At 55.7% G+C, this 26,306-nt stretch overlaps 1 protein-coding gene across 3 annotated transcripts; it reads right to left on the minus strand.

Annotated features, from left to right (window-relative positions):
- Positions 1-9,861: 9,861 nt before the first annotated feature.
- Positions 9,862-18,607, minus strand: Ecel1 (endothelin converting enzyme like 1). 3 transcript variants are annotated; one of them, XM_042259763.2, is made up of 18 exons: positions 18,479-18,607; positions 16,655-17,528; positions 16,032-16,100; positions 15,814-15,924; positions 15,635-15,727; positions 15,392-15,516; positions 14,521-14,743; positions 13,945-14,043; positions 13,633-13,707; positions 13,421-13,524; positions 13,128-13,186; positions 12,999-13,050; positions 12,047-12,114; positions 11,772-11,896; positions 11,401-11,466; positions 10,950-11,045; positions 10,435-10,511; positions 9,862-10,292 (listed from the first exon to the last, which is right to left on the minus strand). In XM_042259763.2, the coding sequence occupies exons 2-18, from the start codon at positions 17,438-17,440 to the stop codon at positions 10,193-10,195; spliced, it is 2,328 nt and encodes a 775-aa protein (XP_042115697.2). In that variant the 5' UTR covers positions 17,441-17,528; positions 18,479-18,607; the 3' UTR covers positions 9,862-10,192. The 3 variants fall into 3 exon arrangements, with proteins under 3 accessions (XP_042115697.2, XP_006984274.2, XP_042115695.2); XM_006984212.4 differs by having other exon boundaries at positions 16,655-17,563; positions 18,479-18,604; XM_042259761.2 differs by having other exon boundaries at positions 16,655-17,539; positions 18,479-18,594.
- Between the last annotated feature and the right edge of the window lie 7,699 nt (positions 18,608-26,306).

Raw genomic sequence — 26,306 nt, forward strand, 5'->3', positions numbered from 1 at the left:
TTGTCTAGCTCCAGCTGATGTATTTCTGTCTTCTCGGATGTCAGTCAGTTGCTCTTTCAACACAATGGACTGGCGTTACACATTTATGTTTTATAAATTTGTTCAAAACCCAAGGACCTCTTCATTTTAAAACTGCAAGTTTTAAAAACAGCTTATCCTGGAATTAGATGATGGTTAATAAATGTTCAACTTTGTGAATGTTCTGAAAACTGCTCAATTGTATGTTTTAAAGGGGCAACTTTTATGGTGTGTGTAGATTATACCCAAATTTTTAAAAAGCAGAGTGGATTGGTTTCTGCTCCCAAGCTTCACAGTGTGTGTGTGAGGACTTTGATAGTCACACACTCGACAAATGGCTCAGCAGGTAGCGTTGCTTTCCGACTGCTGACTGCCCAAAAATGCAAGCTTGATCTTCAGAATCCACTGGTGAAAGGAGCGATCCAACTCTGTGACGTTGTCCTCCAATCTCCATAAGAAATCATGGCATGCATGGGCATGTACACACACACACACACACACACACACATAAACACAATGAATAAATAATTTAATTTCTTCCTTCCTTCCTTCCTTCCTTCCTTCCTTCCTTCCTTCCTTCCTTCCTTCCTTTCTTTTATTTATTTTTTTTCAAGACAGGGTTTCTCTGTGTACCTGGTTGTCCTGGAACTCGCTCTGTAGACCAGGCTGGCCTCGAACTCACAGAGATCCGCTTGCCTCTTCCTCCTGAGTACCAGGATTAAAGGTGAGCACTACCACTGCCTGGCAATAATTTAATTTCAAAAAATACACCTTTGGCCACAGGATCAAGCCTCAGTGAAAAACCTCGTCAGGAACTGGTCTAGTGACTAGTGGTAAGAGCATTTGCTGCTCCACATGAGGACCAGAGTTCAGATCCAAGTACCCACAAAAAAGCCAGATGTGGCCTCACATGCTCCTATAACCCCAGCACCAGGGAGAACAAAGCCAGGAGGATCTCCAGGGCTTGGTAGCTGTGAGTTCCAGGTTCAGAGCCAGACTGACTCTAAGGGATAATGCAGAGCACACTAGAGGAGGTCATGTGACCGACCCTCTTCTGGCCTCAATGGATGCTCTCTCAGATGTCCATGCTGTGCAAAGAAAATCCTTTCCAAACCTGTTGTCAAGTTCTCTTTCCCCACCACAAACTATTAGTCAAAGATTCAAAGACAGTGCCCCTATTACTTTTTTGTTAAAAGGACATCCTTACTAAAAGGGCATGAACAAGGAAGGAAAGTTCCAGTGTCTAAACAGACAGCTCTCATCTCCTTAATAAATGTGAGCACATACATCTCGAAGAAAAGCCAGGCGTGGTGCTGCAGCCTTGTAATTTCTAGCGCTTTGCAGGCTGAGGCAGGAGAATAGCCACAGGTTCAAGGCCAGCTTGAGCTATATAAGGCAGTCTGGACTGTATAGTGGGATACTGTCTCCAAAAAATGGAGGAAAAAGAGGAGAAGGAGAAGGAAGAGGAGAGGAAGGAGGAAAAGGAGGAGGAAGAGGAGGAAAGGAGCCAGATGGCTCCAGCTACTGGGGAGGCTGAGGCAGGAGGAGTTCCAGATTAGCTGGGACAGCATAGTGAGACTGTGTCGGCAGAGGAGTGGGGTAGACTCGGGACATCTCCTTCTAGGACTTTGCCACAATTATCCCTGACTCATTCTCTCTGGCATGGAAAGCTTTCAAGACCACACCCAAGCTCATTATCAAGCATCACAACCATTCTGCTCTGAGAGGACAACCTTGTTTCTATAAGCTTACCCCACACCTCCTTCATCTGATATGTGCCCAGGCTTCTGCTCGTGGTGCTGGTTTGACCATGGCTGGAAGAGCGGGTGAGTGAGTTGAAGGCACTGAACCCTGACTGTACCCAGAATCCTTTTCAAACATCCTTTCCAAGCGGCTCCTCCAACATTGTAACTTCCACCGTACTCCCCATAGGCCATTGCTTTTATTCAACAAGGCATTTACTGTGGGCAGTATATCTTTTCTGCTGTAGCTTGCCTTTAGTGGCTCACACACCAAAAAAAAAAGAAGTGTTTTGTGTGTTTCATCATTGGAAGAGAATCCAGAAGACACCTTAAGCTGAGATGTGTTAGAAACATCTGTACTTTCAGTCAACTGTAGAGAAAACCTCCCACACTGGGTAATTTTCTCTAATACTCGTTTCTCCCAATCAACAGCAATGTTCCCCCACATCTTTCAGGAGTATTTGCTGACAAAGATACGCCCCTCGGTTTGTCGACAGATCATTTACTGTTCATTGTTTCTGCCATTTTTACTGCAGCAGAAAGAAAAAGTGTTTGCCTGGTGTTAGGTGTTTTTTCTTTTGTCTTATGCTGTTATGTAAGAAACTTTACAAGAGCTTTCCAAATATTTATCATTGCTTAGGGAAATATCGAAAGTGCTGGGCTGAGAAGCACATAGCTTTAAACAGCGAAGGGAAAAAATTGCAGGGGTTTGTCTTGTGTTGTGAAGGCTGTTTTTAAATGTCTGGTGAACCGTGAGGATTTTATGCTGTCATTGATGAATATCTCAAGGCACAAGGCATCCGGGGCTGAGGCTGTACTCGGGAGGGTGGGAGGGAGTATTTCAAATAGAACTTTAAAAACAGTTATTCTCTCTCTCTCTCTCTCTCTCTCTCTCTCTCTCTCTCTCTCTCTCTCTCTCTCTCTCTCTGTGTGTGTGTGTGTGTGTGTGTGTGTGTGTGTAGGTCAGAGGGTCAGAGGGTCAGAGGACAACTTTTAGCTACCGCTTCTCTTCTTCCGCCATGTGGGTCTCGGGGATTGAACTCAGGTCGCCAGGGGTTTGGCACCTTGGTCTGCCAAGCATTTCGCCAGCCCTCAGACAGCTCTACAGCGTCTGTGGTCCGCACTCTTCCCACACCCGTGACATGGTGGTGATGAGCACGCACCGGACTCCTCCGCCAGCCTCTTCTCTCTTTGGCTCCGCAGGATTCTTTGCAGTTTCTTGGCAGGAGTCTTGTGGGTCACTGGCTACCCTGGAGGATTAGTTTGGTTAAAGCTGGATGATAAAATCCACAAATCCACTTAGGTAGACACACCAAACTTGAATCCACTGCAATCCACAGAAAGTGAGTGAATGGGCTGGGAAGAGACTGGCTCAACCCCGGCTGCGGCAAACCCCCTGGGACCCCTGTGACTTCTAGTAGGTGAAAGGAGAAGCTGCCAGTACGGAGCTCAGGGTGTGTGTGTGTGTGTGTGTGTGTGTGTTCCTGTGGTACACTTGTGTATGCAGATGCATGTGTGTGCATGTGCAAATAGAGACCAGAGAAGCATTTTAGATATTCTAGGAGCCAGCCACCTTGGGTTTTTTGTTGTTTGTTTCTTTGTTTTGGAGACGGAGTCTCTTACTGAGTCTGTAGCTCACTGAAGAGACTAGACTGGCCAGTCAGTGACTCTCAGGGGTCTTCCTGGCTCCACACCCCCAGAGCTGGCATTCCACGTGTCCACCAATGTGCCTGACTTTTACACGGACACAGGTTGCAGGAAGCAAATTCAAAGGGCTTGAAAAGCAAGCCCTATGTTGGCTAAGCCGTCTTCCTGGCCCACGGTTTTTGTTGGTTTGGCTTGGCTTAGTTGTTTTTAGACAGTCTCACAGTCCAGGCCGGCCTTGAACTCCTGAACCTCAAGGCACACAGCACCATGCTGGGTTTATGCAGTACTGGGATCAAACCTAGTTAGTACCTTATGTATGCTAGGCCAGCATTTCACTGACTGCGCCGCGTCCCCAGCACTGAAGGTTGACATTACTTATGAAGGGTGACTATTCCTGCCACCCATTGTCCACGGTACAGGGCTGTGCCAAAGCATATGACAGAAGCATGCCTGAAGATACTGTAGCACACAGTAGGCACTCAGGAGCCCTGGTACCCTTTAGCCAGATCCCCAAGGGCCAGATGTGCAGGATACTGAGCAGGATAACTCCTTCTCATGATGGTGGTCACCTTGCCCGAGCGCAGACCAGCTCCAGCCAGGGCCGGGGGCACCGCAGACTCTCACTACCTGCCCCTGCTCACAGACCCCTTCCAAGCACTGGCCGCTGGCATAGAAAGTGGCACAAAGGGAAGAAATGGGCACCGCTGCCTCAGCCACTTGGGAGGACTCTGGCAGGTGCCAGGTGTGCCCTCCTCTTGCCCTTGCTGCTGAGGGAGCATCTGATACTGGTCCTAGAAACAGGTGCATGACAAGCTACGGCCCCTTGAGGGAGCCTCCTCACGCTCCAGCCTCTGACCTTTCAGAGGCCTACAGAAGCGGTGTGGGCTTCCAATCACACCCCCGTCAAAGGTGGCCCCAGGGCCTACTTATTTCTGCTGCTGCAAGCTTCCATGTTTGCTAGCAGCACACACTACAGCCTGCAGCGCCTGTAAGTAGCTAGGAGTTCTCCTTGATGTAACCTTGTCCACTGGGGATGTCAGCTTGCAAGCATCTGGCATGATGCCAGGGAACCAAAAGGAGGAGGAGCCTGAGACTGCCCTTTAAGGAAGAAATTGCCTTCTCCTGCCCCAACAGTGAGACCCTCCCCACTAACCTTAACAAAGGGGCCGCCAAATTCTGATGTAGTATTCTGGCCCTTTTTACATCAGATTTACAGGTTCTCACCATGGGCTAGCATGGCATCTCAGATCTCTTTACCATGGCCAGGGCTCCTCAGGTGAAAGGAAAATGCTCCCCAAAGAGCCACCTTCAGACATTGCCTCACAACCCCCCGACAGCAGCCCTGCGACTGTTTGGTCCCACGGGAAGATGGGAGAATTTTTCCCCTTATTTATGCAAAGTATAGACAAGGAGAGATGCGCCTTTACAGCTCCATGTGACAGCAGCTTGGGGATTTGAGCTGCCTGCCGGCCCAATGAATCAGCTGTGAGCGGCTGCCAGAGGCTCCCGCATCCAGGCAGCAGCTGAGGTCGTGGGAGCCAGGCGCCTGCTTTGCGGTCCACCAGATGAGCTCATGCTGGACTCTGGCCGGCTTGCGACTGAACCCGATGCCCCATGCATCACTTCAGGCACCTTGAACCCTGCACTGATTACTGTGGTAGGAAGGGCAGGGAGAAAAAGTATCCCCTGTGACCCAACAAGTGGATTTATTTGTGCTGAACACACTGGTAGGAATGTAATTTGAGCTGGTAATACGTGGTAAAATGAGGCACAACAAAAAACAGCTATGTTCACCGTTGTACCACCAACACACAGCTATGACGCACAGTAGATAATAGAGTGTAGGGACTTTAACAAATAGAGTGTACAGGGAGATAGCTCCAAGGTAGATTGCAAGTAAGCAAAGGCTGAGGGTCCTCACCTCAGGAGACCCCAGAGGCTCTAAATGAACCACAACTCATGTCACATGAATAACGGGCAAAGGAGGAGGTTATTTGGCAGGGAGCGAGCGGTGTGACACCTATGAGGGAGGGGCTGTGGTTTGCCTTAGATAGAGAAATTCCAGTGTCAGGGCACTGGGGAACAAGGACCCAGAGTGTGGCTCCAGCTCATCACCAGGACTAACGGAAAGGCCAGGCACGGTCAGGACAGCCATTTCTCTCAGGAGGAAAGGGAGGCACAGTCCCCAGTCCCAATGGCACTCCAGGCCCAGTGACTGCCTGGCGGATGAAGCAGAGGAGATCTGCACTCCTCTGCAAGGCTGCCAAGGTCTCTCGGTCAGTTACGTGCTGTCCAAATCCATGGACTTCAAAACACAATGACAAGTGAGCTTATAAAGCAAGGACCTCCCTGGGGAGGATGGGCTTAGTTTCTCGTTGTCCTGAAACCTTCTCGAAGCGTATGAAGGAATTATAAATAGCATGATTAGGGATGGATTTTTCTCCGTGAATTCTCCCAAGGACCACCTCCTGCAGATCAATTGCTGTTCAGTGGCCTAAACCTGGACAGCAGGCTACTGATTCCAAAGCCCATAGGGTCCTGGTTTCACAAGAAGCCCCTTCATATCCCCGGTGGGTTTAGAGGTAATAGAAGTGTCTGTGACCCTTTGCCAAGGAAGGATGGGAAGGGAAGTTGTTAATTCAAACAGAAACTCTCCTCTTTCAAAGGGTGGGAGAGAAGGAATTCTTAGCTGTACAAATAAATCTCTCATTGGTACAGAGGCTATGGTGAAGAGATGGAAAGCTCTGAAGTCTGGCCACAGTTCTGCCCTTCTCCTGGCACGGGGTGGCTCCAAAGGACAGTGGGGTGGACAGGGAGTGCTCAGCTTCTAGACAATCCGGAGACAGCAGGAAAAGGAGGAAATTGAGGTCTGTGAGTGTGTGTGTCTTTCTCTCTGCCGTGTGTGTGTGTGTGTGTGTGTGTGTGCGCGCGCGCGTGTGTGCTCACACCCATTCATGCATGGGGTACATGTGTAGGAGGGTATGCATGCACATAAGTGGAGGTCAGAGGGCAAATTCAGGACAAAATGTCATCCACTTTTTGTTTTGTTTGGGGTGGTCCTCTCTTTGGCCTGGTACTTCACCATATTTGGCAGGCTGGTTGGCCTGCAGATACCCAGGGATCTGTCCACACAGTCTTTACATGGTGCTGGTGCAAGGAAAAGTGGGGGCCAAAATCCAGCTTTGGGGAAGTGGGGACTCAGAAGAGAGAGAAAGAGAGGCAGACACCTCACCAGCTACACAGCCTTTCTGTGCACACCCCTTCAGCACCCCAAACTTGCCCCTTCTGCAGGTCTGGGACTGTCCCCAGTCTTGTATGAGTGGTACACTAGTACAGAGGAGATGGAGTGCTGCTGAGCAGAGGGTGGGAGCGGACGAGCCGGACCACACCCCCAGGACCATCCCAGCCGGACCACACCCCCAGGGCCATCCCAGCCGGACCACACCCCCAGGGGCCCATCCCAGCCAGACCACACCCCCCAGGACCATCCCAGACGGACCACACCCCCAGGACCATCCCAGCCGGACCACACCCCCAGGGCCATCCCAGCCGGACCACACCCCCAGGACCCATCCCAGCCGGACCACACCCCCAGGGCCATCCCAGCCGGACCACACCCCCAGGACCATCCCAGACGGACCACACCCCCAGGACCATCCCAGCCGGACCACACCCCCAGGACCATCCCAGCCGGACCACACCCCCAGGACCCATCCCAGCCGGACCACACCCCCAGGGCCATCCCAGCCAGACCACACCCCCAGGGCCATCCCAGCCGGACCACACCCCCAGGGGCCATCCCAGCCAGACCACACCCCCAGGGGCCGTCCCAGCCAGACCACACCCCCAGGGGCCGTCCCAGCCGGACCACACCCCCAGGGCCCATCCCAGAGGAATTCTTATGTGGAAGACCCTCACTTCCAATGCATTTGGAATAAGGTTCAAGTCATTTAAAAAATATGGCACTCGGGGTCTCTGGCACTGGAGCACACTCCAGGGTGCTAGACATTTGGGTCCGCTCCGCAGGTCAACCACAGGGATATTGAGACCTACCTCTGGGCCCCCCGAATATGTTAGAGCAGCCTGGGCCTCAGTGGCCCAAGACAGTGGCTCTTCAGGGTGTCATACCACCCCCAGGGTCACCCAGCTGGAAACAGATCCACTCACTTTCAGGATGTCCCTTCCAGACAGCTTTCTAAGTAGCTTCAAAGGAGCACCCCTCCCACACAAGCTGAGGAGTGCGCCCAGCATCCCCGGCCTTGAGAATCCGAGGCGAGCTCATGCTCATGAACCATGCCCGACAGCCGCGATGGGGCAAGGCGGAGGTGGGCACTATAGAGATGCAGCACCGGAGAGGGAAGAGGGGTGGCCCGTGTGTGGGTCCCACCATCACATATGGCAGTCCTTTAGGGGCACTCCTCACCCATATGCTGCTAGGAGCCCAGAGCAGGTATCTGTCTCCCCCAAGGTCACACAGCAGTAACCCCTGGGCTTGAGGGCCAGTCACAAAGATGGATGGTGGAATCAGGTTCAGCCTAGAAGGCCCAGGCAGCTGATTCAGAAACATTGTCAGGGAGGAAGCAGGGCAGCTCTGGGCACACGGGCATAGGTGGACGCCTGGAAGCCGAGGCGCAGTTAGAGCGTTCCCCCAGTCCTTCACTTCCTTGCTATTAAACGCTGAGTGGAAGATTGCATTTGTTATCCCAGGGTGTCATTTGGAGTCTGCCTGCTGTGAAGACAAGCTCAGTGGAGCCAGTCGGATCACCGCCCTTCTGGGCTTCTAGACTCCTGTCGTTATGGCCTAGAAGGTTCTTCACAGCTGCACTGATGTCCCCTCATCAAACAGAATGGAGCCTAAGGTGTATGCCCGGGGTGGGGGGGATGTATGTGGGGGGGGTCAGTGTTGTTCTGGGCGTCTGCACTCTCCTCCCCCTCAGGAGATCTAATCAATTCCAGCTCAGGACCTGGCTGGCCAGGGAACGGCCAGGGTCTGTGCTGTTATTTCCCAACAGAACACAGATGAGAAGACACAGAGTCTGGACGCCTGAATACAAGACCCAGAAGGCAGCAGGTGACCTGTTGCTAGGTCCACCTCTTTGGTTTGTGATGAAGGTGTCTATAAGGGTCTATCTGAAACAACACCTGGGATCTAATGGGTGACACAATGACATTGGGCCTCGGGCTACCTGCTCAGGAGCAATCTCTAGCCCAGGAAAGGAATATCTTCTCCAAGCACCTCACTAATGTCCTCAGGGCATGGTTGGAGTTGGAGGAGCTTGGGCCCCGGCCCTGAGACCTCCCTTGGCTGCACCCAGAGGCAGAAGGGATTGGACTTGGGTAGAGCTGAGGAATCTTGGTAGAGACACGGAGGCTGGGTCTGGAGCCCCAGTTTTATCTAGACCCAGTCCAGAAGGGGGGGGTGAGTTTAGGACATGAGGGATGTCAGATATCAAGACCCCAAAATATCTCATAGGTCAAAACACAAGGAGTGTCCAGAAACCAAAGCTACCCAAGGGGCATGCTATATATGTCCCCAGCCCAGGAGAAAAAAAAGTCCAGAAACTCCTCCTGCATGGGACACACCTCCAAGGAGTGTCATGAAAATGTCCCTGACAAGCAGTTCTGAGCTGGGCTCTGGGCCCAAGCCTGAGCTGTACCCTCTGCAGACTTTCTCCGACACCTGGGAATCCCGTGTGACCACCGCGGACTAGGAGGAAGAGCTGTTCCTCCCATGCTGGCCACTCTGGGGGTTCCTCCTCAGAGCCTGTCCCCTCGTCAGGGCCACACTATCGTAGAGCAAGCTCAGATACTTGGGACTTTTTAAATGTCACTCGAGGCTGGGGACACTGGTCAGACATCCTCTGAGCACCCCAGCAGTGTGCTAGGCTGGGAAGAGATGATCATCTCACCTGGCGCTGCCCCATGACTGGGCAGCCCAGTGGGCAGCCATGTGCAGCCCAGGCGGTACACTCTGTATTCCTTCCACCACCGGCTGTACCTGAGCCCCCCCCCCCCCCCCCCCCCCCCCCCCCCGCTAGTTACCTGCCACTACTTAGCTCATGCAGCAGCCCACACTCCAAGCTGCCGCAGGCCAGATGCTATGCAGGCTGGTCTTATGTCCACGGAACCTGGGACCCCAGTCACCTTCCCAGATGAGAAGCTGACATCGGGGCCTGGCTGGGACACTGGGGGTAAAAAAAACTGGCTTTCCATTGCCAGCAAGTCCCTGTGTCAGCCCAAAAATAAAAGGCAGGTCAGCAGGCCACAGGGCTGGACTGAGGGTGCCCTAGAAGGGAGCTCCCTCATGGCTGTGGGGAGCTGGGAGGAAGCAGTAATTAGTAGAGAGGGGAAACAGAGGGAGTCAGAATGTCTTTCTGGGGTCCCAGCTGTGCTGCGGCTTGAACTTCCCACCCAGAGGACCCTCCACTTCCTCTCCGTCCGGAGGCCAAAGCGATAGATAGCACAGCAGCTTTATTGACCAGACGTATCGGCAAGAACACATCAGCGGGACCTGTACAGTCCAGCCCCAGCTGGGGTCCAGCTGCCTGGGGCCAGGTGTGGGGACGTCCCATCTCCTCCTCAAGTGCCCCCAGAACCCAGCCTTACCCCTTCTCCAGGCCCTTGCTGAAGCAAAGGACTGCAGGGGACGAGAAGACAGTCACTTAAAGGTTGGAAGGCATGTAGGCCTGGAGCAGCACGAGGCTCATGCTGCCCGGCAGCTGGTGGAGGTGATCCGTGCGTGCAGGGCAGTGGGGGCGTGCAGGTAGGCAGGCAGACAGCCGGGCTCACCACACTGAGCATTTGTGGACAGGATTCATGGGAGAGTCCTTGGGACAGTGGAAGGCCCGACCAAACTCTTCAAACTGGGACACGCTGCCCAGGACCCTGGCATGGGGGAGAGACCCCAGCAGTGGGGGCTTCACTAGCCACCCCTCACGTTTTCTGGGTTGACCCATGTCCCTTCTTGTCCCTCTGCCCCCCATGCAGACACAAGGAGGGGACCGGCCGGGAAGGCGGACGGGCGTACCGATAGTGCTCCGGCGCGTGTTTGTCTGTCAGCACCTGCAGGTAGATGGACTGCGACCGTCGCTTGATGCACCAGTTCTGGGGTCGGCAGGCAGGGGAAGAGAGGGAGAAATGGAGCCCGGCGGCGGCGTCTACTGCTTATTCCCGCCTCCCTTCCCCACACTTAGGCCCCAGCAGAAGCCATGGGCCATCACCTCTGAGAGGACAGGCGATGGGAGAGGGCTGGACCCTGAGAACGGTCATTTGAGGCCTGGGCAAGGCTGAGATTGAGCCTGGACACTGTGTACCCCGCCCAGCCCTGCCCAGCCCCTGTCAGGTCTCCATCCAGGCCCTGCCCAGCCCCCGCCCAGCCTCTGCTCAGCCCCTGCCCAGCCTCTGCTCAGCCCCGCTCAGCCCCGCTCAGCCCCGCCCAGTCCCCGCTCAGCCCCGCCCAGCCCCCCGCCCAGCCCCCGCCCAGCCCCCCCCCCCCCCCCCCCCCCGCCCAGCCCCTGCCCATCAGGTCTCCATCCAGCCCACCTGGGCAAAGGCAATGAAGAACAGCTGGTTGTGTGTGTACTTGAGCCGATGCAGCGGGTGCTCTGGGCCATGCTCCCGGACCCACTTCTGATAGGCCTGGGGGTGCCGAGAGAAGGGGGGCTGCTGTGAGCACCTGTGCCGCACACGGCCCCTTCTCCGTCCTCCACCCAGCCATCCTCCCCCACCAGCCCCAGTTCCATAAACCCCTCCCCCCTTTTCCATTGTCTTCCCTGCCTGTCCACCTTCCTGCTTTGGTACACTGATCCCAGGATAGAGCCACCCCCTCCAGGCAGTCCTCTCTGTTCTCCCAGTGAAGGTGGTGCGTGTTCCCCGCCCCCCAGAGGACCCCAGCCTAGGCCACAGCATCAGCAGGAAGAGTAGAGAGGGACCATGTCTGGGGCTCTCATCCACCTGTCCCCAGCAGGGACAGGGAGCAGGCTGGGTGACTCACATAGTAGGCCAGCTTGAGGCCGCCCATGTCGGCGATGTTCTCACCCAGTGTGTGCTTCCCATTCACCTGCCGCCGGAAGGGAAGAGGAAGGAGCTGCCTGGGCCCTGCTGGCCTCACACAGCTCTGGCTGCCCTGAGCTACGGCCCCTCCCCCTTTCCCAGGGAATTCAGGAGAAGCCTCCTCCTCCCCTCACCCCTGCGCATGTACCACATGTACTGTGTGAGTCTCCTTCGTGAACTAGGTGGCTGTTCGTGCACACGGGAAGCCGGAGCATGTGTGCGGGTACGTGTATGTGTGCATGAGCATGCACGCATGCTTCCAGTCTGCGGCCAGCTACAAGGGGCACCAAGGACAAGCCGGGAAGGCCTCACCCGCTGGTTGTAGACCGTGAAGTTGTCATAGAGGCGAACAATGCACTCGGCCTTTCGCAGAAAGTGGCTGTAGGAAGCCTCCGTCCACCAATGTAGCAGGTTTCCCGAGCGGTCATACTGGCCCCCTGTGGGCAGCAGAGGGGTATGCCGGTATGCCAAGAGTGAGCCTCACTCTAAGGCTAGGCTCTAAGCCCTCCTCTCCCACCAGCCAACGCTGACCCGTCCCCATGGCTCTCCCAGCGTCTGCCCTCCCCTCCCCTCCCCTCCCCTCTCACCCCAGTCATCGTAGCCGTGGGTCAGTTCATGTCCAATGATGGTGCCGATGCCCCCGTAGTTCAGAGACCTGGACCACAGCAGCGGGTTAGGCCCCAGCCTTCTCCTGCCCTCGGGGAGCCCCACACTGCTGCCCAGGCCCCTATTGCTCCCGGCAGGTGGCCAGCGAGGCCTCGGAGGTCTAGGCACCTCCAAGGTCCTGGGCATGTGTCCCTCATCCTCCTCACAGGCTCCGTGAAAGGGACCAGTGACAGTGACACATGTCCAGCTGTGTTTTGGGAAATAACATCTTACAAAGCGGATGGAGGCTGTGAGTTAAAAGAAGCAGGGGAGGAACTGAGGAATTTACTTGAGGACCAGGCCTCCTCCCTCATCTCTATGCTCCCCCACTTTCTGGGCCTAAAATGGGCGAGGGAGATGCTAGTTGGCTTTAGCTGTAAGCTTGGCACAGCCTAGAGTCATCCGAGCTGGTCTCAGTGGGGGACTGCCCAGCTCAGATTGGCCCGTGGCCATGTCTTTGAGAGACTGTCTTACTAATGACCGATGGGGGAGAGCCCGGTCCACTGCGGCCAGCACCATCCCTAGGCAGGTGGGCCTGGGATGTATAAGAACATAAGCTGAAACTGAGCCAGAGAGCAAGCCAGAGGGTGGGTGAGCAAGGAGCATTCCTCCACGGGTTCTGGCCTGCCTTCCCTCAATAATGGACTGTGACCTAGAAGTGTAAGCCAAATAAACCCTTTCCTCCCAAAGTTGCCTCTGGTCAGGTTGTTTTATTGCAGCAAGTGTTCAGACCAGAGCAAGGGTGTAATCAGGAAGCTGTCACCTACAGCTTCTTCTGACTACTACCACAGATGAAACGAAACGGGACTGTGGGAACCCAGGGTATGTGACTCTGCCTCCCACCCCGCCACCTGCAGACAGGGCTGGTGGGCCCAGCTGCGCCCTCTTACTCACTGTGGGAAGTCGGGGTCATACAGGGTGGGCTGCAGGATGCCAGCTGGGAAAACTAAAAGGGAGGCCTGGTCAGTGGGGGGCACGCCCACTTCCGGTCCACCCCAGGCAGGTCAGGACGCATCTCCTTACCCATCTGGTTCTTGTTGGGTAGGTAGTAGGCATTGAGTGCCTGTGGCGGGAGCAGCCACCTGTGCGAGGAGGCCAGAGTCACCTGGAGGGCACACGCCTCCACGAGGATCCTCACACCCAGCTTCCTTTAAAGAGCTCCTGCTATCACAGCTAGCTTCTAACAGTGCGTCTTCTGGCCTCCCCTGGGCAAGGCCACCCTTCACCTTATTCTCCTCACCCGTGCCCCATGTCCCCAGCACGCCCTCGCTCCCCTCACGGCCCTCTTGACCCCGAGCTCAGGGCCAGGCACCCACGTGGATTTGTCCACTTCCTGTCGAATCTTCTTGACGGACAACTGGATACTGAATCGGATGCTGTTCAGGATGTTCTTGAAGTAGGTCTTCTCATGAACCTCGAACTGCATGGAGATGGGCAGTGCTCAGCCAAGAGCCGGGGAACCAGGGTTCCTCCTCCAGGTCTGGCGATGGGCTTCCCTGCGGCCTGGCTGCAGTGGAATCCAGCCTACCTCGTATTCTTTGTCTACAGCCTCAGGTTTCAGCAGGAAGTCTGGGTAGCCGACCATGACCATCATGTACTGGAGCTGCAGGTGAGAGACAGGGCAAGGGACCTGGGCCTCAGGAAACAGCCTCTCACAGGAAACAAACAAAACAATAGAGCTTGGGACTAGCCTGGGTCTGAGATCCAGGTAGGACAGAACAGACCAGTCAATTCTGTAAAGGTATCTTTGCCTCTCTCTTCTTATTCCCAGTGCCTGATACCCAGCAGGCACGTGAACAATACCTGCGGAGCCAACCCAGGGACTCAGACCCTAGCTCACCTTGGCCCGAGCGGCTGCCTTGGTCTGGGCGTCCATCCAGTCCAGCTCCTCCAGGCGCTGGCCCAAGATGTACTTGATATCTTCCACCAGCTGCTGCACCTGAGGGTCAGACACCAGGGATCAAGGGTCAGCCTCGGAAGTTTTAGATCTGACCCCAGCACCTGGCACCAAAGGGCTTCCTATCTTCTGCTACCGCTTCTCAGTCCAGGGCACCATGCTGAGCACCAAGGAGAGAGAGACATGGCAAGCAGGGCCCACACTCAGAGGCATGAGAGCAAGCTCCCAGCCTGGAAGAAGGGACCATCTCAGCACCATTCTATGCAGTCCTAAGGCCATGTCTCCTGAGCACGGCTAAGATGGACAGCAGGGGAAAGGCAGAGCAGGCCACCTGCCGCTGACTGCATGCAAGCTTCCTAGGGGAGGAGAGGCCCAGGGGGGAGCATCCTAGATCCTCAGGGACAGCTAAGCCCAATGCCCAGCCTATGCCCTGAGCCACAAGGGGAGGTATGGGGTCTTCCATTGTCCACACCGGGCTCACCGCCTGCACCCCCCCCCCTAGACCCAGGGCAGCCTGACCTTGGCTTTACTGGCAGCTGAGAAGTGCTCATGTACAAAGAGGGCACCAAGAGCCATGCCAAAGTGGCGGTTGGCCTGGCCCAGGCAGACTCGGGCCAGCTCCTGGGGTTTGTCGCTGCCCTCCATCTCTCTGGCCAGCTCGTGCAGTGCCTCACGGAACGGTGGGGACAGGTGCTCACTCAGAACCACCACCACACGCCACACGAGGTAGTTGTGTAGGATCCTGGAGGCCAGGTAAAGCAGGGGTTTGTCCACACAGACATGCAGGCGGGTTGCGTCCTACCTACCTGTGCCCCCGTGCTAGGGTAGGACCCAGTACCCACCGTGCCCACTAAGAGGGGGAAAGAGGTCAATTCAGATATGCAGAAATCCATTTTGAAATGTCCCAAGCCCCAGCCACGCAGCAGAATATGATCTTACTAATAACAAGAGCCCTTTAGCCTGACCCTGACGGAGCAGCATTGTTTCCAGCTTTTGTATGGGACGCAGGCACTCAGAGATGGTTGCCTAGATCTTCCTTCCCTGGATGTACAGGGACTAGCAGGATTTCCCCCAAGGATCTACCCACGTGCAGTATGACTTTGGCGACATATCCCTTAGTGACGTCCAAACTCTCTGCCTCACCATCCCAGGAGGTTGAGGGCAGCTCAAGGGAATCCCAGTCTATCCAGGCTCCCACGGGGGAGGAGTGGGCATCAGCATGTGGCCCCAGGATGTGGATTCCCATCCCAGGGCTCCCAGCTGCCTCCTGAAGTGTGGCCTCAGAGGAGACAGGGTTCACCAAGGTCACCAAGTGGACTAGGTTGCTGAAGAAGAGGCCCCGAGGCAAGGAAGGAGCCAGCAGTGCAGGGATGGGGGTGTGCAGCCTCACCTGCGGGGGGTAGAGCGGATGAGCTGGGACACCTGCTGCATGTAGTCTGTGGCCAGCAGCACCACCTCCTCGTCCTCAGAGAAGTCCTCCTGGAAGATCTGGTCCAGCAGCCACTTCCACCGCAACTGTGGGGAAACAAGGCGTGGGGGGGGGGGGCATGGGAGACCTCAGACATACCTGAGGTGGTGACCTGCCATCCCAGCCCCCTCGAGGCACCCATCCGCCAGGCCTGGGAACACTCACGTGGGGGGTGATCTTCTGCAGCTGTCCCAGGGTCACTTTGTTGTACATGGAGCTGACATCCCGACGGAGATCATCATATTCTGATACAGAGATCTGGAGTGGAGACCAGATAGACCCGGGCCTGATCTATGCCCCTGCCCACGTCCCAGTCCCCGGAGCTCCCGGCCCCTCCTGCTCACATTGGCCAGCCTCTGTTCCAGTTGAAGGATCTCTTGAGCCTTCTGCTCCACAGCATCCGCCCCCAATAGCCTGAGAAGGCGCTCCATGAACACCCTGTATGCGGCCAGGATCTGCACCAAGACAGGAGGTCCTCGGTTAGGGAGACACCTACCCCTGGCACTCCCTTCCTGGAGCCCCTTCCTTTCCAGAAGCCCCACCCCATGCCATGCCCAGGCACCTTCTCGCTCTCCTCATCTTGAGCTAGGTACAGGGTTCTCTCTGGCAGGGTGAGCCCGTCCTGGTCAATCTGAGGAGGGAAACGGGGACGCCAGGTCAGAAGTGAACGGCCGGTTTTCCAGCGTCACAAAAGAGAAGATCCATTACCACAAGCTCCCGGAGCACGAAAACCAACCCCTCCCTCCATCCAGAGAAGCTAGCCAAACCCCATCGCTGTTAGTCCAGCCTGAAGACGCCTTCCCCAACAGCCTTTACTTTCCCCCACCTGTAGGGACACCATGGGGCGCTGTACTAGGAGTTGGTGCCTCTGGAATTCCTGGCCAACCCCAGCCTTTCAGGGCGGTAGCCCGCGGTCTCCTACTCCCCGAACCCCGCCTGCCTGAGGGCTGGGAATTGCGGCTCCCGCGGCTCAGCTAAACACCGCAATTACTCCAGGGAAATTACTTGCGCCCTCCTCCCGCGCTCTGCCCGCCTGCGCTCCACTCCTCCCCGCGCCCCTCGCGGTCCGAACCCGCATCTCGGGCGCGGGATCGAGCGTGGGGCACGCGGCGCCGAGGGTCCCAGGTCTCAGGAGGGGCGCCGGGGTTGCCGGTGAGGATGGGGGTAGGGGGGGGACACACTCACGCGGATGACGTAGCGCGAGGAGTTCCTGTCGTCCAGGCTGACAGTGAGCGAGAAGAGCGCGGCCGCGCTGTACACGCCTTGCGCCTTGTACAGCAGTCGGTTGAGGTCCCAGCGAGCCGCCCCCGGGCGATCGGCCGCGCCGCCCAGGTCCCAGCCGCCGCAGTCCTCAATGACCTCGAGCATGGGCCGCGGCCCGAGCCTCTCGATCTCGCGCATGTCGAGGCACGAGCGGAAGAAGGCGCGCACCTTGCGCTGCGCAGCGCCGCCGGGGCCTCCCGCGGGTCTCGCCAGCAGGCGCCGCAGACGCTCCTCGTTCTGCTCGCCGATGGCCGCGATCGTGCCGTAGGTGAGCTTGTCGTCGGGGATGGCGTGGCGCCGCAACCAGCCCCCGCACGCGAACGAGTAGAAGTCCTGGCACGGGTCGATGCTGGCGTCCAGGTTGGCAGACAGGAAGCGGGCGGCGCGCGCGAAGGCCTTGCGCTCGGGGCAGCCCTCGGGACAGGCGCCGCCACCGCCTGCCGCTCCCGGGCCCAGGTACTTGAGCGCCAGCATGGCCGCCAGGATGGCGCAGAGGCCGGCGGCAAACACCAGCCCCGACAGCAGGCACACCTCGCGTCGATTCCAACGTGGCAGCCCGGTCCGGGTCCCGCTAGCGCTGCGCCCTGCGCCCCTCGGGAAGCCTGGAGGCAGCGAGGTCCCTCGGGCGCCCCCGGTGCCACACCGGCTTACATACTTGACTTCCTGGAACTCATCATAGTGTGCAGTCATGGAATATGGGGCCTCCATGGTGCCGAGGCTGTGGCTGCATACGCCTTGTTCGGTCGGTTATAGGCTGCTTCTGTCTACCGGCTTTCTGGTCGGCGCCCACATGGCCCTCGGTCGCAGCTGTAGGAAGGGAACATTAGTAGGCTCAGAGAGGCCCGAGAAAGCGAGGGGGGCCCAGGAACAAGAGATGGAGGTTAGTTTAAGAAGATGGAGACCACTTGTGATCCACAACCAAAGCCTGTGCCTGGCTTCGCTTCGCCACCCAAGGAAGAAGGAAAGAGGAGGGCTCAGGAGCCACCAGCTCTTACGGGAATAGTAGTATCCTTTTAACCTGCCTTCCCCCGTCTCCACATGCTCGCCGCAGCTGGGATGCCCTGGTACAAAGCAAAAGAGCACCGGGCACAAAGTAGGGCTTCACCGGCAACCTGTTTCCCTTGCCTTTGCCTTTCTTGCCCATCGTCTGCTCCAGCCAAGGCCAGGTGGGGGAGGGGGAAGCAGAAGCCAGAGAAAGGAGGTGTGGTCAGGGGCGCCTCTATGCGGACCCCGAAGCCTCCTTCAGCTCTCTGCACTAAAAAGCTATCAGACACCCAAACTTTGTCCTCGGGGAAGTCTGCAGGACCACTCTCAAGCCAGCTTCTGGCTGTTTCTCTTCAGTAGCCCCAAAGCCCACAAGCCTCCTCCCCAAGCAGCAGCCCCCTCCAGCCCCCATCTCCACACACACACACACACCCGACGGCCCTGACCAGAGATTGGTTTCATCATTTGCCACCCATCGCAGCCCCGGGCCATTCCTGGCGTCAACAGGTTCTCCCCAGAACCCAAAGTTGGGCGAAGTTTCACCCCTTTGCTACGCCGGCCCTGGGCTCGGAGTCTCCTGCGTCGCGGGGTGCAGTCAGCGGAGCTTAAGAACCGAGTCCTAGAGTCGCAGCCGCAGCCGCAGCTGGAGCCAGAGCCGGGAGGACACAGACAAAGCCAAGAAGCTCGGCTCCGCGGCCGCGGTGGCCCCAGGGGTGGCTGCGATGGTTGGCCTCGGCGGCAGTGGACCCAAATGACACTTACCGGGCAGGTGCGCGTCTGAGCCGGGCGAGGACCGAAGCGTCGCGAGCAATCCCGGCCTCAGCCGGAGCGGAGCTGGGCTGGCTGCCGCTCCGTGCGCCCGCCGCCTCCTCTGCCGCCGCGCCGCGCCGCCCGCCGGCCCCGAAGGAGGGGGCGCGCAGGCAGCTCCACCCTCCTCCTCCCGCCCCCTGCACCCCTCCTTCTCCCTGCTTCCCTCTGGGCTACCTGTCAGCTCCCGCAGCGGGGAGGTGGGGATGGCGACCGCGGAGACACACTCCTGAGGGTGGTGCACCACCAGCTTCAGGCTCCAGGACTCCGGAGTCCAGATCTGTCCCGGGAGGAGGAGGCGCAGTCCCTTCTGATGAGGTGCCTCCGCTTGGAGCCGCCTACGGTCTTCGGTAAAGGGGCTGAAACTGGAGGTCTGGAGGCGACAGGGCCGTCTGGGCCGAGCCCACAGCAGCCCAGCTCAGGGAGCACTCCAATGGGCTGTGGGAGAATCAGGTGAATGGCTTGATCTTGCCCTGCACTCTGCCAGGCGCCTTCGTCATCGGCACCTCTTTGTCCTTTTAACTGGAGCTCATGCCTGCCCCGTCTGGGTTCTGGTTGGTGCAATACCCTTCACCTAGCTCTGCTGGGGAGGCTACAAGAAGAGGCTGGAGCTGGGGCCTCCTCAACCTTAGTTTTTTCCTGTCATCAGTGCCAGGAAGTCCCTGGCCCACATAGGGAGAAGGACCAAGAAAAGGATGCTGTGGGCCAGGAGAGGGAGGGATCTTACCCCACTTCGCTCAGAACTACACCTCATGGGATTACATGGGGTGAATTTATCCAGCCTTCCACGGCTTCTAGTTGTGCTTGCTTTCTAAATGTTGGACCTCCTTCCGTCCAGGAGACAGAACCATCTTTTGCCTCTCCACTGCATCCATAGGGTGAGGCCTACATGTGACAGAGAACCAGCAGTTTCCAGAACTGATACTGTTTCCCGAATCTGCTCTCCCTGCCTTGCCTTACCCATCTCTTCCTGTGTCCCTGGCAAAGGACCACGCAGCTTCAGCAGTCCCAGGGCTGTGACTCCAGCCTGCAACCCTGGCCTAAGTAATGTTTCAGACATTGCTGAATACCCATGTGATGGAATTCATGATAAGGTGGGAACGAAGAAGTGAGTCCACCATCCTGTCTCCCTCCTCTGGGGCTGTTCTTCAGTCAGCCACCCAGTCACTAGCCTTCAGTAGCCACCTCTTCCCCTATCCTGCCTGTCCAGTCTGTCCATCTCTCTATCTCTTAAGCCCCACTCTCAGAGATGTCTCTGGATCTGGCCATCCTAAGGTCCTCCTCTGCCCCCATGCATTATTCTCAGGTCCAATTAATTCTACTGAGGGGAGATGGAATTACGCAAAATGCCGTGTTTCCGTGAGGGGGAGGGGAGGGCAGGGCGGTGGCAGAGTGGCTCTTTGTGCTTTTAATCTGCATTTTCCCCTCAACATTCCATCTCCAGGAGGATAATTTTCCAGCCTTTTCAGGCCCTGATTGGTATCATTTCTCCAGCAATGACAGCTTTTATTTTCCCCGAAATGAATGCCGTGAAATTTCCAAGAAATATAAAAATGGATATTGTCTCAAGGAGCCGACTACTCCGACAGGAAGGCACACAGGCAAACGTGCTTCCCCAGGGACTTCCCACTGCGGCCACAGGAGGATGGGGACCCTGGTCCTCGGTCCGTCCTTCCTCGGGGCCAGCCTTGCACTCCGTTCATCTGGTTCTCATTCCCACACTCAGCTGCCATTGACCCGTTCATCTGTCTCCCAGCCAGGCTGTTGGGCCTCCCAGTCTATCTGTTCTGTTCAACATCTTGTTTTTCATACTGAGCCCTGAGTGTAGGACCAGGGACAGCAGGAGTTAGCTCAGAGTTGGGTCCTCATCACCGTGACATGTTCTGTGGTCAGGCTGTCCATAGAAACAGTCCAAAGACCTCCCCACTTCTCTTCCCTGCATGTCTTCAGAAGAGGAAGATGAGTGAGGCCCAGGGATCAGAACTCCAGCTCCTCGCTTCCTCAGTCTCTGGGGTTCTCAGAGAACTAGGTAATCCCAGAACTGATTAGCAGGAGAGTGACAGGACTGGGCCCAGGCTAGCTGAGTCCAACAGAGCCCCTAGGGAGACTCTAGAAGCCCAGCTCGGGGAGAGGAGGCAGGTGGCAGTCAGAAGCACAACAGGGTGGGACAGAAGAGAAGGAAGGATTTGGAAGCAGATCTTTGCCTCCCCATGAGCCAAGGGCGCATCCCAACGACTCTGCTGATGGGCGTCACTGAGTCTGGGTTCCAGGAAGGAGCCAGCAGTCCCACCTCTGGCACTCTTTAGGACAGTAGAATTCACACTAAGGACTCACAGCTATTGAGTATTCACCAAAGTGCTGTGTGTCTTGCCCTAAAAGAGGACTACAGCCTGAAGCCAGACCAGCCAATCAGAGACCTAGCTATGGTCAGTCCCAGCTCTGTACCATGTGGGATAGAATCCTGGCCCCTGCAATGTGTCAGCCCTGGGATACACCCCAGCCTCTACCCCATCCAGTCAGTGCCTGGTTTCCCAGCAGTTCTGTGGTGTCTCCTAGGCCAAAACCAGCTTCCTGCCCTCCACCCGGCCTCCCTGGCCTCATCCATCCATTATTCACGGCACAAAATGGATTTTTAATTTGAGAAATGAAATGACTCTCCCTAGTGGCTGGTATGGCAGGGAGGCGGGTAGAAAGGTCGGCTCTTAGAGACAGCTGCACGTTGCTAACTATGGCTCTCCGTGGGAAAGTGAATGTCCACAGCAGGCAATGGGGGTACCACAGGTGCATACACCCCACCCACAGCCCAGACCCATGCCTCCACTTACGCTCTTCTGTCACTGATTGAGTTAAGGGTGCCCATCAGTTCTGCCTCAGCCCATAGTGAGTTCTGGGAGCATTTCGAACCCCATCTATTGGCTTCCCGAGTCCTGTGCCAGCCTCCGGGCTGGTCTGCCGCCTCTCAAAGTCCTGGTCTTCACTGCCTGGTCATCTGGCTTCCCAGGATTCAGCCCATCCAGTAATTCCCAGCTCAAACTGTATTTTAAAATTGTTCTTCATTTATTATTTAGTTAGTTAATTGTTGCAACAGGGTCTCACTCTGTTGCCCCAGCTGGTCTGGAACTCCTGGGCTCAAGTGATCCTCCTGCTCAACTCCTGAGTAGCTGGGATCACAGTCAGAGCACACTATCAAGCCTGGCTATGAAATGGCTGGGGTGGGGTGGGGGGCACATTTTTTTCCTTTGGGTAGCCTTGGCTGGCTTGGAACTCACTTTGTAGACCTCAAACTCAGAGAACCACCTGACTCCACCTTTCAAGTGTTGGGATTAAAGGGTACACCACCTCGCGTGGCTAGGAAATGACTTTTTAATTTGAGAAATGAAATGTCACTTCCTAGTGGCTAGGGTGACAGACAGAGACTGAAAGAAGCCTGGGATCTCCTGCACCCAGTCTAGTTTAGGTCCCCAGCTGGGCTCCTGTGTGAAGCCCTGACTCTTCACTGTGTATCCTTTGGCCTAGGCAGCTGCCTTGGCTTCCCACTGGCCTGCTGTCCCCAGAACCCCGAGTCACCCCTCAGGACTAAGCTTAGTCACTGTAATATATTCCTGCAGGTGTCCTTCCTCAGGTACTACCTACCTTGTATTTTAAGACAAGGTCTCGGGGGCTGGAGAGATGGCTCAGAGGTTAAGAGCACTGACTGCTCTTCCAGAGGTCCTGAGTTCAATTCCCAGCACCCACATGGTGGCTCACAACCATCTGTAATGAGATCTGGCACCCTCTCCTGTATACATAATAAATAAATAAATCTTAAAAAAAAAAAAAAAAAAAAAAAAGACAAGGTCTCTCACTGGCCTTGAGCTCACCAAGTAGACTAGGCTGGCTGGCTGGCCATCCGGCCTGGGGGAGCTTCCTGTCCCCACCTTGCTGGTATGAGTTTTATGAGCACGGGCACCACACCCAGCTTTTTTGGTTTGCTTTTGTTTTTAACACGGTTCTGAGTCAAACGACGGTCTTCATGTGTGCATGACAAGCACCTTTCCAGCTCAGCTCTTGCTCCCCAGCCTGGCCACGTCTATGTCCTTCTCTGTCCTTCCCACTCTGAGTCGCCGTACCTTCTCCTGTTCCCACGTACCTCCGCCTAAGTTTCACTTCCCAGAACACAGCTGACTCCCTGACCCTCAGGGCCTTACTGACTGGAACATCCTTCCTCGTCTTTCTGGCTCCTGGAGCCAAGTGGCATCTTCAGTCCTCAAGTCTGGCCATGTGCTCTCTCCGTGGGCTTGGGGAGTGCCCCACTGAGTCCCCACAGTCCTGCACAGAGCCCAGCACAGACTTGCTGCTCTCTGTGGGGCTCCAGGAAGCCACTGTACCCACCTCCCCGGCACCAAGTTTGCGACCACACCCAGCATCTAGGAACTGAACCCGGGTCCTCACGCTTGCACAGCCCACACTTTACCAACTGAGCCGTCTCCCCAGCCTCCAGAGCAATGTTTTATCTTAATAAACATCCAAGTGTCTTCTTGGTTCAAAAGATTTCACTGTACATATATGGGAGGACCATCCTGAAGGCTCTCCTCCTTATTTCTTCCCATCCTCTCGGCCTGTATATCCACACCCCATGGGAGCCCCTGGCTTCTGAGGCCTCCTTGGTGTGGCTCCACATTCTTCCTCATGGCCACTGAGTGTCCTTCCTCAGGCCCACTCTACTTTTTTAACAGCTCCGCCACTGTGCCCAGGAACTCAGGCAAGGGCATCTCGAAGCTGGCTGGGGTCCAGCTGTAAGGTCCAGGACCTGAACTGTGGGTGCTGAGTATGCAGAGGACAGGTGCTAGGGCTAGCTTTACCCGGAAACCTCGGACGGAGTCTCAGACCTTTTGTCTGAGACCTTGGCCTCCTGTCCAGACATCCTGCCTCCAAAAGCCCTTCCTGGATCTCCTGGTCTGAGGTGGCCCAGCCATCTTTCATCTGTTGCTCTGGGTACATCCTGTACCAGATTTGTCCCTACCTGACATTCTCTTGTGACTTGCTCTGTTCCCAATGGCAGCCTCTCTTCCTCAGTCTGTTGGAAGCAGATTTTTCCCACCGCACTATCCATCCTGTCTGGTGAGGTTTGGGTACTGGGCACAGGGTCAGGGTGGGATCGGGCCAGCAGAGCAGGCAAGGCAGTATTAATCAGAGGTTGAAAGGACAGGGCATTTGGAAGTCAGGCTTGCAAGCCTGCGGCTCTGACAGCTAGGCCTCTGGGGCTCACGTTTTGATGGAAAGGCAGACAGACAGCTCAGCTCTTGCTGCAGACAGAAATCAGGTAGGGGATTAGGGACTGTGTGACATTGGACCTCACAGCCTAGGTACCCCTTCCTGCCTATCACCATGGCCACTGACCATCGCTGCAAAAAAAGCCAAAGGGACCCAAAAGGAATCTTCCTTGGCTCAAAGGGTCTCCAGGTCCCCTCCCCCAGCACTCTATCATCATCTCAAGTGATTGGAGCTGAAGGGGATTGTTAGGTAATTAAAGCTGAGCCATTAACTGTTCCTTTTAGGAAAGAGAGCCTGGATGCAGGGGGGTGGGGGTGGACAGGGAGTCTCAAGGAGCTAAGCCTGGCTCTGGCCCTGGGTGAGGCCTTCTAGAATGTCTATGTGTGTTTGGGGAAGGGATATAGGCAGAAACTAGGCAAAATGGATGGAGGACCAGAGCAGAGTTTAGGGCCCTACGGAGCACCTGTGTAAGACCATGGACGTCCATGCCTAGCTCTGTGCTCTGCACCCACCCAGCTAGGTGTGGACTGCAATGGAGCTTGGCAAAGATCTTCTACAGTATCCTCTGAAAACAAGTGGCAGGGTGCCAGGACCCCCAGTTCTAGGCTGACCTCTGGCCAGGGAGTCTTGGGGCTAAGTTCCTGCCCTGGCTAACTCCCCTACTGGCCCCTGGAGCAGGCACCCTAGCCTTACAGAGTTAGTCAAAAGCTAGTTGGTGTCCACCAGCTTAGGAAACCAGTCACATCTGGGAATGCCATCAGCTTGGCTCCAAGCCCCTCCTGGAAAGACATCCCAGGGCCTCTGCCCCTGTTGCCAAAGGAGGATTGCATTTTCTGTCGCTGCCTAACAAGCTACTCCAAACACAGCCATTAGAACACAGCTGGACTCTTTCACAGTCTCTGTGTTCCTGGCCCAGGTGTGGCTGTCTATATATTTGTGCTCCATGTCCCACTAGACTTAGATCAAAGTGTCAACCATACTGTCACTCTCCCATGAGACTCAGGGTCCTTTGCCATGGTCACTGGTGGGGCAGAATTCTGTTCCTTGTAGCTAGATGATTCAGGTATCTGGCTTGGGCTGGCTGTCCACCAGGGGCTACTCTTAGCTCCTGGGGGTCACCTGCATCCTAACCAGCACCCCCATCTCTAAGGCCAGCAAATCTGAACATCTACTGGATCATACTGAACAACCAAGAGAATGTTCTGCTCTACAGGGCTCATGTGCTACGTCAGTTCTGCTCAATAATTTCCCCCATTTCGAGGTCAACTCACTGGAATATTCATGGCATCTTCAAAACCACTTCACAGCAGTATCTAGATGTGCGTTTGATTGAATTACAGGGAGAGATGCATGTATGCACCAGGGGCCTAGAATCTTGATGACCCCATAGGATCCCACCACAAGGATGAGTCAAAGGTCAGAGCCAATGCTAAAATACTTATCTGACCTGGTTAATTGTTTTTTTGTTTTGTTTGATTTTTAGTCAGCTTGACACACACCAGGGTGGTCTGGGAAGAGGGAACTTCAATTGGGACAATGCTTCCATTAGATTGGCCCATAGGCAAGACTGTGGGGCATTTTCTTGATTAATAACTGACATGGGAAGGCCCAGCCCACTGTGGGCAATGCTTCCCCTGGGCAGGTAGTCTTGGGTTGTATAAGAAAGCAGGTTGATGAGCCACAGGGAGCAAGCCAGCAAGCAGCACCCCTCTGCTTCAGTTCCTGCTTCTGGGTTCCTGCTTTGAGTTTCTGCCCTGATGTCCCATCATGAAGGACGTAAGCCGAAATAAATTCTTTGTTCCCCAAGTTGCTTTTGATCATGATGTTTATATCACAGTAACTGAATCCTAATTAAGACATAGCCTCTGATTGTCGTGCTAGAAACCCCATCCAATGACTGAGGGAACCGGAAGCAGAGATCCACGGCCAGGCCCCAGGTGGAGCTCTAGGAGTCCAATTGGTGAGAAAGAGGAGGGATTGTATGAGCGAGAATTGTTGAGACCAAGGTTGGAAAAAGCACAGGGACAAATATACAAACGAAAGGAAACACATGAACTATGAACCAATAGCTGAGGAGCCCCCAACTGGATCAGGCCCTCCGGATAAATAACACAGTTGATTAGCTTGATCTGTTTGGGAGGCATCCAGACAGTGGGACCGGGTCCTGTCCTCTGTGCATGAACTGGCAGTTTGGAACCCGGGGCTTATACAGGGACATTTGGCTCAACCTGGGAGGAGGGGACTGGACCTGCCTGGACTGAATCTACCAGGTTGAACTCAATCCTCGAGGGAGTCTTTGCCCTGGAGGAGACGGGAATGGGGGGTGGGCTGCGGGGAAGGCAGGGGTGGGGTGGGATGGGAGGGGGGAGAACAAGGGAATCCGTGGCTGATATGTAAAATTAAATTTAATAAATAAATTTAAAAAATGGGGAAAAAAAGGCATAGCCTCTGGGCCAGGTCCTGGACTCTAAGGCTAAATTATCTCATTCAGTCCCCAGAATGACCCCAAGTGTGAGCATTACTATTCCCC

The sequence above is a fragment of the Peromyscus maniculatus genome, chromosome 13, assembly GCF_049852395.1.
Source record: "Peromyscus maniculatus bairdii isolate BWxNUB_F1_BW_parent chromosome 13, HU_Pman_BW_mat_3.1, whole genome shotgun sequence".
In the NCBI taxonomy this organism is placed as follows: domain Eukaryota; kingdom Metazoa; phylum Chordata; class Mammalia; order Rodentia; family Cricetidae; genus Peromyscus; species Peromyscus maniculatus.

Bases quoted from the DNA above. Each gene is read 5' to 3' on its own strand.
- Ecel1 (XM_042259763.2), bottom strand. From the start codon at position 17,440: ATGGAGGCCCCATATTCCATGACTGCACACTATGATGAGTTCCAGGAA. The intron at 11,467-11,771 runs GTGAGGCCTTCC...TTCCGGCGGCAG, and splicing joins TCACGGTCTACAACCAGCGG to GTGAATGGGAAGCACACACT. The intron at 11,046-11,400 runs GTGAGTCACCCA...CGGCACCCCCAG, and splicing joins GCCTCAAGCTGGCCTACTAT to GCCTATCAGAAGTGGGTCCG.